We start from the raw sequence: 14,062 nt of genomic DNA, 5'->3' as shown, positions 1-14,062 counted from the left end.
TCACCATTCCTGAAGCTGGGAGTTTTCAAACAACTTTTCGTTCTTTTCTCGCTCCTAAAATTGTTTATTTCAATTTTGGCCCTTACGGCTGGACTCGCCAATATGTGTAGAAAACCTGAGTCAGGATTTAAAAGACCTATAATAAAAAGCCGCGAAGCGGCTTCGCCAAAATGACTCTATTTTATAAAAACTTATGCGGCTTTTAATTAAAACTCTTTTAAATCCTGACTCAGGTTTTCTACTCAGACTGCCGAGTCCAGCCTTAGATCGTCCGAATTTCGAACATCTCGTTCTTCAGAAATCAAAGAAATCAGATTTTGTCACGTCGAATTAGTCACGTGAGAGTGTTGAAACAGTAGACAAGATCAGTAATTCCGTGGGAAAGCAAAAAACGCCGGTGATGAGGTCTATTTTGAAAAAGAGCCAACGTTGATAGGGCCTTTTACCTGCTCCAGGTTTTGCTCAAGAAGCTGGATTTTCTTCTCAGAGATCTTTCGCCGGAACGTCTTGTCGATCAAGATTTTGCTGTCCGAAGCCATCCTCTTCATTCGCTTCATGCTGAAGGTAGATCGCGTCCCAAGCCCGCTGTCCGCGATCGAAGCTAGAACGAGTTTTAGAAAAAATGTACTGCAAACAAACCACGTACAAATGGAAGTGGACTTCGTGACGAAACCATCAAGACTGTGCCTGGAAGCAACTGAAGCCTGGCTGTTGAGTTCTTCGCCACTTTCGATGGTGAAATTCAATCCAGAATCGATATTTTCTTCAGTGTCATTTTCCGACAATTTTGTCTCCGCATTTTTTATCGGATCGTCTTTTTATCAAGCTTCATTAAAAATAAATTCCTAAATCAAGATTCCCGTCAAAACTAAAAAGCGCATTCAATGACAATTTTTGTGTCATCAAAAAGCCCTGCCCTAGTTTCGGATAAGCCGGAGGAGCTATGGATTCTTCAGCAACTTCCATTCGATTTCTTCTGCCCGCGGAATTGATCTCTGTGGATTCAGCCGCAGTCTCAGTTCTTTTATCGGAACGGATTCGACTCAAGCGCGCCTCAATTCAATCCTTATCATCGTCACTGACTTCTCACACTGATCATGAATCCCTGTCTAGCTGGACAATTCTGCCTACAACTATTTGATACTCGACTCCATCGCTTAGAAAAACCATCTCACAAAGAAGCTAAAACTCACAACAGAACAACCGCAGCTTACAATAAAACAACAAACAGAGGGAGGGAAAATTGATTTTATTCAGGATCTTTCACTACGACGTCGCTCGCTTTCCAAGCTTCATTACCGGATGACTTGAAGTCGTTGGCCAGCTTGAGATGATTTTTCTCAAGCTTTTCAACAATTTTCAAGACGAATTCCGTCTTCGAGGCTTGCGTATCCATGCTTGCAGCCTTGCAGTGCCGAATGGCCTCGTAGCTTCGCTCTTCATTGGCACAAGCTTGTGCCAAGATCTGAAAAAAGTTTTGAAATTTTCCTTTTTCACCCACCAAAATAAAAAAATTGCAAAAATCTCTTCAAAAAGCAATTTACCTCTGTTTTTGCCGCTTCGGACTGGTAAGGACCCGGTTAGATTGGGAACTGACAAAAATTCGATTTTAGCCCTGACAACAACTTCGGCTCTAGAGACTTTTTCGGCGAAATCTCAAAAACAACTCGCCGAGAAAGGGGTCGAAAATATTCACGTTTCTGTTGATTCTGAGAGTTCTGACGGTTGAAAATCTTTGATTTTTGGACAACTTGTGGAGAAGACAACAAGGATTTCGAATATCTAATCGAATAAAAAAATTATCGGTGAATTTTTGAATGAGAGCCAAATTAAGGTTTAAAATCGCCCTCTTTCAAAATTTCACCGATGAATTTTAAAACAAATTATATTTTTGAATTCCTCATCAAATTCTGCATAAGTCTGCCAAAAATCAAAAAATTCATCCGCTAGAATTCGCAGAATTTTAAAAAATAGTCAAAATTTGGATTTTTTCAAGATAACTTGTTTTTGAGTTTTCGTCCAACAAAGTCTCTAGAACAGACGTTGATTTCAGATCTCAAGTTGAATATTAATCAGTTCCCGATTTTACAGGGTCTTGAACAGTCCGAAAACGCCGATAAATCAGGTAACTTTTTTAAGTTGATTTTAGTTGTAAGTAAAATGTTAAGCTGAAACTTCTGTAGACTAATTATAACAGTAATGACCTAATACTTGTTCTAGTGCTCGCTTTTATCAAAAAGCATTTATCAACAAGACGATAAAAATCGTTAAAAACGCCTACGGAAGAACTACGATTAGGGAAGTCACTAATAATTTGAGCTTTTTTCTAGCTTAGTAGGGTGGGCATATAATACAGTTTTAGAATCCTCAGAAGCTAAGGATCATTTTCACTATTGATAGTGAGGGTCATCTCGTACCCTGAGGGCATTATGGTACCTCAAAGGCCTAAAATTCTGGCCAATTTCGGAAATTCGAATTGTTCACCCCTAACCCCGGCTTTTTCGTGCGCCGCTAAGATATGTTGTAGCCAAGGCTCTGACGGCCATTTCTAGGGGTGGGAAAGTACTGATTACCCCCATTCCAGAGGCGCTAGAGACCTCTGAAGTTGGAGAAGTCGACCAAAAATAGGTACTTTTTGGGAAAAGTGCATATTTTTCAACATCAATGCTTTCAAAACACTTGTGATCACTTTTGCTTTACTTTTAGGTTTGAGATATAGTTTGGTGTCATTTGAGGTCATTCGGGGTCAGTTATCATAATTTCAAGAATTTTTAATAATTTTCACCTCGGATGACCTCAAATGACACCAAACTATGTCTCAAACCTAAAAAGTAAATAAAAAGTGATCACAAGTGTTTTGGAAGCATTACTGATGAAAAATATGCATTTTTCCCAAAAAGTACCTATTTTTGGTCGACTTCTCCAACTTCAGAGGTCTCTAGCGCCTCTGGAATGGGGGTAATCAGTACTTTCCGACCCCAAGAAATGACCGTCAGAGCCTGGGCTACAAAATATCTTAGCCGCGCGCGAAAAAGCCGGGGTTAGGGGGTCAAAAATTCGGATTTCCGAAATTGGCCAGAATTTTAGGCCTTTGAGGTACCATAATGCCCTCAGGGTACGAGATGACCCTCACTATCAATAGTGAAAATGATCCTCAGCTTCTGAGGATTCTAAAACTGTATTATATGCCCACCCTACTAAGCTAAAAGTTCAATTATTAGTGACTTCCCTAACTACGATGAAAATCGTGATCTCAAGAAGATCTGCCAGCAAATAATTAAGAAGCTCAATGTGGACTTTAATACACCTGAATAAAATCAGTTTCCCCTCATTATCATCTCACTGTCTTTCTTTCATTTGCGGTTGTTGTGTAGTTACAGTTAATAAGTTCTTTTACGGAGTGTGAAGGCTTAAAGATCTCAGGTTGCGCCTGGGCTCGGCAACCTGAGACTCAGGTCCTGAGTAGAAAACCTGAGTCAGGCTCTGGAAGAGCTAAAATGAAAAACCGCGTAGCGGCTTTTAAAAACGAAGCAGCGAAGCGGCTTCGCAAATAATCCATATAAATTTTCTTTAAACTCCTGGCGAAGCCGCTTCGCGGCTTCGTTTTTAAAAGCCGCTACGCGGCTTTTCATTTTGCTCTTCCAGAGCCTGACTCAGGTTTTCTACTCAGGTGCCGAGCCCAGGGTTGCGCCTTGTTTCCAAGTTCTCAGACTATGACTTGATCGCGGCCTAGAAAAAGAGCTACGTCGAGAGCTGGGAACCGATTCGAAATGAGGACGAGGTGCATCATCTATTTTGATTCCTTGAATAACTCTGACATAAGTGATCATCCCAGACACGCCTTGGGAGCGTCGCTTCCCGGCGCTCCGACTTTGTGAACCGAAGAAAGAGAAACTGGCTGTTTAAAACTGCAAAACGCTAGTAGGTATTCTATTGAGTGTGTATGGCACAGGTTGGAAGAGTGTTGTTGTAGGCTTGACTGAATAAAATAAGCGAAATTGAAGAATCGAGAAGTGGCTAAAGCGTCACGCAGCATTTGCTGTTTTCTGGGTCTGTCATTGTCTCCGCTTCCTCGATCGAGTTAGGTAAAGGCTTGTTGAGCGAAGCAGGCAGCGTCCAAATCATCTGAGAAACCAGCATCGATATGATTGATATGCTGATCACGTGGGTCTCGCCAAACTTGTCTAGCAGAAACGGCACCAGAAAGCCACCGAAGCCAGCAATAGTACTAAACAACAAACATCGAGATACGGCGTTTTTAACATTTCAAACCTTGTCAGTCCGAAAACACTGTCTCGAATCACTGTAGGCGTAATCTCGGAATTGTAAGTTTCGATAAAGGGCCAGTAAAATGTGGACAAACATTTGGCGATTAGTCTGAAATCGTATGTTTCCAAGAGTCAAGAGTTGAAGTGTCCTTACCCGGTGCTGAGAACCACGATCGCGAGAGTATCTTGATCAAAGTTGAGCTCATCAGATTTCATTTTCACCATTTGGCTAAAAAATCAAAAAGGTTCCTAGAGTTTGTCACGTTCAAATGCACCTGATAAACATGAAAAAAGCAGCGCCACCGATGCCAGCAGCGATTCCTTTTCTTCGCGCGTATTTGAGAACGATGCCCTGGGTACAAAGCCTAAGGGGTAGGGTAAATCACTAATAATTCGCCTTTTTCTGGGCTTAGTAAGGGGGACATATAATACATTTATAGAAAGCGCAGGACCTGGGGATCATTTTGACTATTGATACCAGGGGTGATCTCGTACCCTGAGGGCATAAAGGTACCTCCGAAGTCAGAAAATCTGGCCACTTTCGGAAATTCGAATTTTCGGCCGCCCGAAAGTGGCCAGATTTTCTGACTTCGGAGGTACCTTTATGCCCTCAGGGTACGAGATCACCCCTGGTATCAATAGTCAAAATGATCCCCAGGTCTTGGGCTTTCTAAAATGTATTATATGTCCCCCTTACTAAGCCCAGAAAATGGCGAATTATTTGTGATTTACCCTACTAAGGGGTCCTTCAATGATGCCGAAGATGAAATAGGTTGTGAAGACACAGGTGCCGATGCTGGCAACGCTGAGGATGATTGTGTACCAGAGCGTCGTGCCGACCAAGTGGATAAAAGAGACCATCGCAAAGCGCTGCAAAATAATCGTCGAATCAAACATTTTCATGAAATTGAAGCGAGTTTGCTTCTTCTTCTCGTACTCGCCTTCCAAGTTCTCCAAAGTGTCAATTTCTACGTCTATGTTGTGTCCATTCACTGACGCCATATCTTTCAGAACTAAAAAATTACTTCTAAGCGAATAATTTTCGGCGAAAAATGAGTACCAATGATTGCGTCATCTCTTCTTCCTTTTTGTACAAGCCATCTTGGCGATTCCGGCAGCCACCAAACGTAAAATATCACAACACCAAGAGGCAAAATCTTAAAATTGATTGACTTTTTCTCTTATTCGATGAGATGGTCTTAATAATATCATAATAAATTTCTTAACCTGGATGACCATGGCATATCTCCAGTCTTTATTTGCCCAGACTGAGAAGAGATGCCAGAAAGTGCCCAGTCCCCAGCCTGTTCCCATAAACAATCCGACGATCCAGCGTTTCTCAGAAGAGACCAGTTCCAGCGGAAGAGTATACGAGCCCATTCCATTTGCCGCAACGCCGAATAAGGCGCGGAGAATAATGAAAGTCACGTGATCTTTGACGAAGACGATCGACAGGGCGAAAGCGAAGGTAAGAAAACCAGTGACAATGTAGGTCTTTCTTCTGCCAAATGCGTCCTGGCAGAGGCCCCAGAGCATATGCCCAGCCATGCCGCCTAGATTCGCGGCTGATTGAAGCCAAGGTCCTATGTCCGCTTTGTCGCAATAGAGCTCGAACTCGGTGAGATAGGTGTTCTCCATTGCGCAGTCAGTATCATTCAGAGGAAGCATCACGGGTTTCCCGTCGACACACTCGTGAGGCTGCCGTGCACCGAAAAACACGGGTAGCTGCCAGAGACCAGTGAGACTGATAAGCGGAATCATAAGCAGCAATAGTGTCCGGTACCAAACTACCCGTTCAAAAAGGTGTAAAACTGATTTATCTATCATTTTGGTCATTTTTTACCAACAATTTTGTTTACGATATTATTATTAAGAAACTTTGATAATTATCGGAAATCACGTAAAAGAATCTAAACTTCACACAGTGCGCAAAAAATTGACGCGGCAAGGAAAACAACAAGGACTTCTCGCGATTTTGGCGTCATCATTTGTTTGCCATTTGATGGCCACTCATTAGAGCAATTTTGCGCAAGCTGTGTGATTCAAGCCTTAAATTTTAAAGAGTGTCTTATTTGACAGCGCGGAGATAAGGACGTTAGGTGTGGTTTAAGGCTCTTTTGAACGTTTTCCTGATGGAAGCCGACGCCCCCGGTGGCGGCGATGATCGTCTCCAGCACGAGCGAGTCCTTCTTCGGCATGTACCCTGAAATCGACCTCATCGCGGTTCTCTACGATTCTGGCGGCGAAATCGATTCTGCTTTTTCGGAAAAATGGAATTCACCTCTCTCGGAAGTGGTCAACATTGGGCAAAAGAAGAAAACGCGGGGCACCGTAAGCTCCATAAATCGCCTTTTATAAGGTCTCCGCGAATTCTTTGTTTGAGCAAAATTTTTCTTATTGGAAAATGAGATGGAAGTATAAATAATTAGCGCTAATTAATCACTTTTAATGACACCGTCTTCGATTGGTCTTGGCGCTATAAGAATTCAAATTCTTGAAGAGTTTCTTCTAAATTCTACTTCTTTTTCAAGTTAGGGTTAGCGTCGGCTTAGGGTTAGGGTAAGGGTAAGCAAAACTATCATAAATTAAATTCTGTTCTTTAAAAAACGCTTGGTGATTTCATCATCCAGAAAAATGGGTCAGTATGCACAAGCGATTAAAACTCGATAAGCATATTTTTAGCTTGGGAAGTGGCTCTGCACGGATCTGACGGGTAAGTCAACAAAGAAGCTTCCACTAGTCCTGAGTCAGGAAATTCATGAACGAATAGCTAGAAGCGCTGAGCCAGCGAAAAAATCTATAAAGATACTTTTCCTTCTCTTTCACTTGAATGAAAAAGACGCCTTGGAACATGCTGCTTTCCACTCAAAAGCGCAACGCACACTTCAAGATCGACATCTTTTACAATCTGCTCAAGAAACTACAGTTTATTTTCGCCCAGTAAATAACTCCAGCTTTTTTCTACTTTTCAAAATCTTATTTAAATCAAGCTTTTTTTGAAGCTATCTTTTTGGAAGAAAAAATCAGAACTCATAATCGCCAGAATCGCAAAAGCAAATTTGTTTATGTTAGTTAGTACTACTTACACATGGTTGCGGCTTTTGAGATAAGAAGAGAGTCTTCCTTGATTTCTTGGTTTTCTTCTTCTTGCGTTTTGGGTTTTCACTTGTCTGGCAACATCTGCTGGATTATCTCTCGTAAAGACTAACTGCGCCGCCAAATGCTCAGATTTGCCACCATAACTCCCTTTTAACTCAGTTTATTTAGCGTCGGCCCATTTCATGTCTCTGCAAACTTCAATTTGTCAGGGACGGCCCTTCGAGATCGTCACCATAAACCAAGTTTTACACAAATCCAAGTACAAGAAAACATTCTCTATTTCTAGTTCTTCTTATCTACCCTTTCTTCTCAATACTAGTTCAAAAACGTAATCATTTTTCCCGCAAACAGAGGAAGTTGCTCTCAAATTAGGGTCCTTTGAGAATTCGAGGCTGCTAAAGAGGCAAACTTATAGTTTCAATAAAAATATTTTTTTGCAGATTTTTTTGAGTAAATTATTGAGTAGCAAAAGAGGCTGCTAGTAAGTGACTTTTTATTGAATCTCGATAATTGACCTTGAAAATTGAAATTGGCAAAGTTGATTAAAAAGGACTTACCTTTTTATCTCTTGCAGAATATCGCCTGGCGCCGGGTGAGTACTGTACTAGACATAGTTGTGCTTTTATAAATCCGAAGCAAACTAATTTAGGATCTTGAATTTTGCTGTTCGAGTGTTCCGAAATAACTCTCATTCGGGCTCAGCAGAAAAAGAAAATGACTAGAGTAACCTAACAGGCAAATTGCCATAAAACCTTTCCTCGGCAAAAAGAAAAAACAGAAATATAGCACGATCACATGAAAAGGAATCTAAATACATTTGCAAATGCCCTCCCAGGACCTATTTTCTGGAAGAAATTCTATACTGAAAGCGACGTAGAGCATTCCAATTTAGCTTTCAGCTAGTTTTAGTCACACTAGTGAAAGGTTACATAAGCACGTGTTTGCGGCCGAACTCGCCTCGGGCAAAAAAATTTGACGTCAGAATTATTACCATTTTAGATGCGAGCTCCAAACCGTAAAATTTCGATTTGGAAAGCAAAAGGCATGCAAAAATAAGTGCTTGAACTCGTCATTATTCGCAGAAAAAAAAACTCGAAAAGAAAAGTTGAAATCATAGAAGAGAAGGTGCAATTTCAAAGTCGGAAATCCGTAGAAATATAAAATTTATTCAAGTAAAAAAGGCTTGGAATTGCAAAAATAAAAGTTCAAGGAGAGTCATAATCTGTGCAAAAAGGATAGATATGTACATTTTCTTCTCTTTGATAAAATTGTCATTTCTTCTTGTTGAGTTCGTGATTTCGCGAAGTCTTTCGTTCCGAAGGGTCGAGTTCTAAAGCATCGTCAAGAAAGGGTTTTTCAAAGGTCTTTGTTACTGAATTTGTATTTGACTTCTAGGATGTTCGATTCGCGTGCTTCTTTGACGCTCTTCGACTCTGGAAGATTTTCGAAATCTTCGTCCGCCGAAAAAACTCGTCCGTCCTCGGCGATGAGAGCTTCCACTGAAAAATTGCATCAAGCTCAGATCAAAGCGTAAATCTTCATTGAGAGAAACTTTACCTGGATAATTAGTTTTCAAGAGCTGCGTCGCAGAGTTCATGAGTTCCAACATATTCCTTCCCTGAAGAATAACAGTCGCGCTATTCGAGGACTTCTTGTCTAGCGTAACTGCCACCCTCTTCCAACTACTGCCTTGCGAATAGAGGTCGGAGGTTTCGGTGATTTTCAAGAACTCGGTCGTGTTTTCAGTCGTTGACGTCTTTGAAAATGGCGCGCCTGCACTCAGCCACACTTCTACGAGCTCACATTTTTCAGCTGCTCGTTTTATCTAGATTTTATAAAGAATAATATGGCTAGATGAGGAACAATTACTTGAGCCCAGTCGAAAATGCATTTTCCGTTTGAAAAGTACATTCTTTTGACAATGAACGAAAAGTGTCTTTCTCCAAGAAGCCGAACAGCATCGAGTGAGCGCGCAACTACAGTCAGGTTGCTTTCAGAAGTGTGGTTCCGGTACAATTTCAGCTTAATATTGCCGGTATCTGTGCTGACTTGATCTTCGGCTTGTTTGAGGAGATCGGAGACTTCTTGCAGCGCCTTTAGCGCATTTTCTCCGTCCAAACGAGGTCTGTTGATGTAGCGAAAAGGCGAAATCCTCAGCGAATGCTGGTTCAGTTCAGCCTCGCCCATCGAACACAAGAAAGCGCGGTTCACTTTCATTCGCTGCGAAGAAGGAACTCCTGGAACGAGCGGAGCGCAAATTTGGCAGAAATGCATTCCGTCTAAATTTGTTTAACATTTTTTATGCAATGAAAGGTTTACCTTCTAAATATCCAAACTGCTGGAGCTCCTCATTTGCACAAATGCAATACGTACAAATTCCAGTATTAACCGCCGCGGTGAGGTCGAGCTCTTTGCTGTCTCCAACTGCTACTCGGATCCCTCCGTTCTTGTCGAATTCGAATTTCTGGTGGATCGAGCCAAAATCGTTTTTCGCCTTCTTATCTAGAACCAGTCGGTTGTTCACAGCGGTCAAGACGAGATCAGGATTGACGACATTGCGAATAGCAGCGCCGTGACGTTCCCAAATCTGCCCCGCTTCGTCCGACGATTTTGCCTGCATAATGACCTGCAAGCCTCGTTCTACTTTTCTGCCCTTTTCTGTCGCCAGCACGAGCTTCCTGTTTTGCTTGGCAACAATGTGGCCGCTTCTTTCCATCAAAAACTGTTGATTGCTGATTTCTGGCTCTTCTTCGACCGTTTCTACTTCACCATCATTCCAGCGCGCGGCATTCTTCCTCTCTTTTTCCTCAAATGAAAGACGCTCATGAAACTGGCGATTCTTTGGCTTCAGGACAACTGCACTTCCATTTTTAACCCGGTCCGCCGTGACGAACATCTCCTTTCCAAGAATATCCCGAGTCTCGATGAACTTTTTGATCAGATTCTTGTCGTACCGCAGACTTTAATCAGAATGATAAGACTTTGATACATTTTGGTTGCGGTTTACCTGCTAAGATTAGCTTCAAGCGCTTCTGCACTCATCTTCTTGGGAATATTCCTTGTGCACAAGACGAGAGTACTTCGCGATTCAACTTGATCGTATTTACTGACAAGATCGCTTTGAGTGCCATCCAGAGGCCATATTCTTCGAACAGGTCTTTTTAGTTCCATTTCGGCAGTAAAGAAGCTGTGGAGATTCGTATCAGGTCTGATAGTGAGCCATTTGGACTCGTTGTGGTTTTCGTTCAAAATCACACGAATGCGCTTTTCTTCTGCGTCCGAGTAGTTTTCGCTCTCTTCCTTGATTTTCTTGTAGTGTACGTTTGTAAATAATTCCCCAACAACTGGCCAGCGGTACTGACACATCTGTTCGTGAGAGGAGATGGGCCAGCAGAGCGCTTTTCGTCGATAGAATGCGTTGCCTGTTTTGTCCCACTGAGTTGAGGAGCCTTGAGGTTCTTGGATTGCCCAAGTCTGGTAGCTCTTCGACACTTCCCCAGGCTCAAGCATCATTAACGCGCCGGAGTCGGTTTTAGATAGACACTAAATATTTTTTTGAAATAATTGTTTTGATTTAATTTTGCTCGAAGTTATTCTTTATGTATATAACTGAATAAGTTACCTTGTCACCAGTGAATAGATTCTTGATGCGCCCCGTCGACGTGAAAATCCAGGTCTAATATTTGCTCAGCTATGAAAAAACGCCTGAAACTAACAGTAATGAGCACCTTCCTGACAAGGATCATCGTCTTCTTCGCTGATGTATTTCAAGGTCACTGAGTGATCTCCGTTGATCGTCAAGGCGAGTTTAGGTGAGTTGAACGCGAGAATGACGAAAACGTTCCCGCGGAAGGTGCCGTTTATTGGCGTGCTTGGTCGCACTCGCCAGAGGTTAGCTTTTTGAGGCCAAATGGGCACACTTTCTCGGACAGTCACGTGACAGCTCAATAAAGCGTTTTCGTGACGCAAGAATGTATTTTCGGCATTCACAGCTTCTTCCTAATAGGAGATGATCTTAATAAACTAAATAATGATTTGAATCAAGCTTTTATTATTTAAGTTTTTTACTCTAAAAAAATGTCTCCTCTCCTGTTGCTGAATCTTATGTCTGATATCAGGTGCCACATCAGCCTTGCTTTCCAGATCTTCGAAGTCATAAAAGTCGACACCTTTGACTGGTGTCCAGTTCTTGATCGAGGCGTTCGGAAGCTCCTCCTTTGGATCTTGAATTCTGCCTTCTTCCAGCAAATAAAGCTCGCCATCTTCGTCAAGTGCTCGAACTTGCTGAACATCAAGCACGATCTTTTCAGTTTCGGCGGTGATGAAAGGCTCTCCATCTGAGATCCAGATTTCCATGTCTTTTTCGATCTCTTCCAGTTCTGTCAGTCGAATTCCTTGGGAATTGAAAAGCTTCTTTATTTTGTATCGCTTCTGTTTTGATTCGTAGAGTTTATCCGAAATATTTTGCATCAGAAGCTGCAAGCCATCATTTTCAGGGCATCTGGTTCCTTCTTTGTGCAACTGGTCAAAATTGACAACAACAACGAGGAGAATGTCTTCTGCGCCGTTTTCATAGATTCGCAGCTTGAAGGAACTTGAAGAGCTAACTAGACGATGATCTTTATGTACAACTTTATCGAGGGTCAAGACAACTTAATTTTCAAGCAGACTACTGTCAATAACAATCTATGGAAAATCATTTTATCTTGAACCCTTTCCTGGAATATTCTTGAGACGATGATCGGCACCTCGTTCCTCTTCTTCATTACTCCTTGTTTCAAGCTTTTTAATTCTGTCAATAAGTGCTCTTCTTTTCTTTTTTAGGAGCTGGTCTTCTTCGTCCTTTTCTTTTATTTCGTTATCGACTTTCTTGAGACAGCATCTGTACCACTGCAAGGGGCCGATAGACAGAAAAGCATCAGCCCCAGTTGTTGCCCAAAGAGGCTCCTGGCTTTCCAGCACTTCATGCGGTGATTTAATCCTCTTTCCGTTCCACTTGTAGAGCGCTTTTACTTTCACCGGCAGGTTCAGGCTAGATTGGACGTCGACAAAAAGCTTTTCGAGGGCGTCGGGAGCCATACTTTCCGGCTGGAACTGAGATTTGCTGACAAGGACATAAGTGACACGTCCCGAGCCGTTGGCGCACACTCGAACTTTCGTTTTGCTGTTATAGCCCGATAAGCGTTTTGTTGCCTCGACTTGGTTTTTGGCAATGCGTGCTGCTTTCTTTGGATTCGCAGATTTTGCCGAGCTCGTCACAAAGACCGGCTCGTCACGGGGAATCTCCAGCACCGATTTGACCTCGCTACCGTCGCCGAGGAAGGCGTGCCGAGCAGGAAGCGTCATCTTCAGCTTCTGGGTGGCTTCATCAAGCAACTGCAGCATGCTAGACACGCAAAGTGTGGCGAAGCGGGAGCGATCGTCACTCTTGACGACAGTGCATCGAATGCCAGTAGCGGTTGATCGCATGTACAGAGGGGTTTTCCTTCCACCTGCCGAGTACGGTCGTCTCCCGGAAGTCGGCCGCGAGATTCGAGATCGGTTCTAATTTGAGATGACGGTTATTATCAGAATGCTCAATTTCGATGTATTTATAGTAAAATTGTGAAATTCAAACATTTTTTAAAGGAAAAAGCTATATTGTCGGCTAAACAACATTTTCATTCTCTTTCCTGGGCAGAATACGGGCGCAAACGATCTATTGTACTTGAAGAGGAAATGATCGAGTCCGGCAACAGCGTGGTGTCTATTCAAAAATTGTAGTTAGTTTACACAAGTTAAGAAAGGCGCTATCTTTGGGTCCTATCAATCGAATCATCCGTTGCTCCTCTCTCCTGTCTCTAATTTAAATTCTAACCTGACAAAATGGTCGAGTTGAGTGATTTAGAGGAGGCAACCGAAGCGGCGCGGGAGGACCTCCTCGACGAGTTCCTGGAACTCGTTTTCGAGATTTTCGAGCAGTTGGACGACCTGGACGACATTGAACTTTGCTCAAAAGCTTTGTTTAAGTACGGCGATTCTAGCCGCTCAAGATCAATAGATGACGTCGGTGTTGCTTGACTTCCATACAGATCAACTGAACAAATGTCTTAAGCCATCTTCACAGTGCGAATTATACTCGGGATCAAAGAATTAATCAGAGCCATTAGTTTATAAGCAAGATAATTGATCTTTTATATTTCTTAATTGAAGTATTTTCTCTAGGAAAAAATCCAATGTCTTAAAAAGTTTAGTTTCTTACTTCTCTCGATTCTCTAAAGTGCAATAATTGTCAACTGAGCGACAAGTGGTCAAGCAATTCCTACTCGCATCATATTTACAGTGCGATAAAGTGAGAATGTTACCTAAGAAGCGCTCCAGTGCCCCGCCGAGTTCTCTGTGCTTCCTGGGCTTGGTCGGGAATGGCATCGCTTTGGTTGGATCGAGCGCGCCGAGCTCTTCTTTGTTCCCGCTTTGTTTTTGGCCAGTTCTAGTCGCCACTGCAATAATATAATTCCACTTGCCGACGGGTGTGTGCCTAAATCGCTCGAAATTTAAAAAGTAGCACGTTGCTAGGGGATACGCGCGAGTGCAAATGTTACTCAGATCAGAGCGCGCCCTTTTAATTCACTGAGCTAGAGTCAATTTTAGAAACCAAACTACAAACAAAACAAACTCAGCACCAACTACAGACACGATCTCACTACCAAGCGTAG

At 42.4% G+C, this 14,062-nt stretch overlaps 4 protein-coding genes and 1 long non-coding RNA gene across 5 annotated transcripts; all 5 read right to left on the bottom strand.

Moving 5' to 3' along the window:
• LOC145707261 (uncharacterized) lies at positions 1–1,154 on the bottom strand. Its single transcript, XM_081784758.1, has 4 exons — positions 1,145–1,154; positions 647–814; positions 447–601; positions 1–54 (listed from the first exon to the last, which is right to left on the bottom strand). Exons 1-4 carry the CDS (start codon positions 1,152–1,154, stop codon positions 1–3), a joined length of 387 nt encoding a protein of 128 aa, XP_081640884.1.
• A 2,779-nt stretch (positions 1,155–3,933) lies between these two features.
• LOC145706516 (solute carrier family 22 member 2-like) lies at positions 3,934–4,636 on the bottom strand. Its single transcript, XM_081783933.1, has 4 exons — positions 4,544–4,636; positions 4,423–4,497; positions 4,273–4,377; positions 3,934–4,228 (listed from the first exon to the last, which is right to left on the bottom strand). Exons 1-4 carry the CDS (start codon positions 4,552–4,554, stop codon positions 4,018–4,020), a joined length of 402 nt encoding a protein of 133 aa, XP_081640059.1. The 5' UTR covers positions 4,555–4,636; the 3' UTR covers positions 3,934–4,017.
• Positions 4,637–4,985: 349 nt separating this feature from the next.
• Positions 4,986–6,045, bottom strand: LOC145707257 (solute carrier family 22 member 6-A-like). Its single transcript, XM_081784752.1, has 3 exons — positions 5,496–6,045; positions 5,329–5,425; positions 4,986–5,281 (listed from the first exon to the last, which is right to left on the bottom strand). The coding sequence occupies exons 1-3, from the start codon at positions 6,027–6,029 to the stop codon at positions 4,986–4,988; spliced, it is 927 nt and encodes a 308-aa protein (XP_081640878.1). The 5' UTR covers positions 6,030–6,045.
• Positions 6,046–8,513: 2,468 nt separating this feature from the next.
• Positions 8,514–12,836, bottom strand: LOC145707256 (doublecortin domain-containing protein 1-like). Its single transcript, XM_081784751.1, has 10 exons — positions 12,080–12,836; positions 11,436–11,974; positions 11,102–11,366; positions 10,990–11,045; positions 10,375–10,910; positions 9,687–10,327; positions 9,237–9,646; positions 8,925–9,192; positions 8,741–8,866; positions 8,514–8,697 (listed from the first exon to the last, which is right to left on the bottom strand). Exons 1-10 carry the CDS (start codon positions 12,834–12,836, stop codon positions 8,639–8,641), a joined length of 3,657 nt encoding a protein of 1,218 aa, XP_081640877.1. The 3' UTR covers positions 8,514–8,638.
• A 203-nt stretch (positions 12,837–13,039) lies between these two features.
• LOC145706522 (uncharacterized) lies at positions 13,040–13,940 on the bottom strand. The gene is made up of 3 exons (XR_014134691.1): positions 13,712–13,940; positions 13,225–13,443; positions 13,040–13,113 (listed from the first exon to the last, which is right to left on the bottom strand). It is a non-coding gene; the product is annotated as an uncharacterized LOC145706522 (long non-coding RNA).
• Positions 13,941–14,062: the final 122 nt, after the last annotated feature.

The sequence above is a fragment of the Oikopleura dioica genome, chromosome XSR (assembly GCF_907165135.1).
Source record: "Oikopleura dioica chromosome XSR, OKI2018_I68_1.0, whole genome shotgun sequence".
Classification (NCBI taxonomy): domain Eukaryota; kingdom Metazoa; phylum Chordata; class Appendicularia; order Copelata; family Oikopleuridae; genus Oikopleura; species Oikopleura dioica.
This window is presented reverse-complemented; position numbering and strand designations above follow the sequence as displayed.

Bases quoted from the DNA above. Each gene is read 5' to 3' on its own strand.
- LOC145707261 (XM_081784758.1), bottom strand. The intron at 602-646 runs GTACGTGGTTTG...AACTCGTTCTAG, and splicing joins CACGAAGTCCACTTCCATTT to CTTCGATCGCGGACAGCGGG. The intron at 55-446 runs GTAAAAGGCCCT...AAACAATTTTAG, and splicing joins TTGAGCAAAACCTGGAGCAG to GAGCGAGAAAAGAACGAAAA.
- LOC145706516 (XM_081783933.1), bottom strand. The intron at 4,378-4,422 runs GTAAGGACACTT...ATACGATTTCAG, and splicing joins ATCGTGGTTCTCAGCACCGG to ACTAATCGCCAAATGTTTGT. The intron at 4,229-4,272 runs GTTTGAAATGTT...TTTGTTGTTTAG, and splicing joins AGTGTTTTCGGACTGACAAG to TACTATTGCTGGCTTCGGTG.
- LOC145707257 (XM_081784752.1), bottom strand. From the start codon at position 6,029: ATGATTCCGCTTATCAGTCTCACTGGTCTCTGGCAGCTACCCGTGTTT. The intron at 5,426-5,495 runs GTTAAGAAATTT...ATCAATTTTAAG, and splicing joins GATATGCCATGGTCATCCAG to ATTTTGCCTCTTGGTGTTGT. The intron at 5,282-5,328 runs GTACTCATTTTT...GTAATTTTTTAG, and splicing joins AAGAGATGACGCAATCATTG to TTCTGAAAGATATGGCGTCA.
- LOC145707256 (XM_081784751.1), bottom strand. From the start codon at position 12,836: ATGCGATCAACCGCTACTGGCATTCGATGCACTGTCGTCAAGAGTGAC. The intron at 10,328-10,374 runs GTAAACCGCAAC...TTCTGATTAAAG, and splicing joins CTTGAAGCTAATCTTAGCAG to TCTGCGGTACGACAAGAATC. The intron at 9,647-9,686 runs GTAAACCTTTCA...AAACAAATTTAG, and splicing joins GCAGTTTGGATATTTAGAAG to ACGGAATGCATTTCTGCCAA.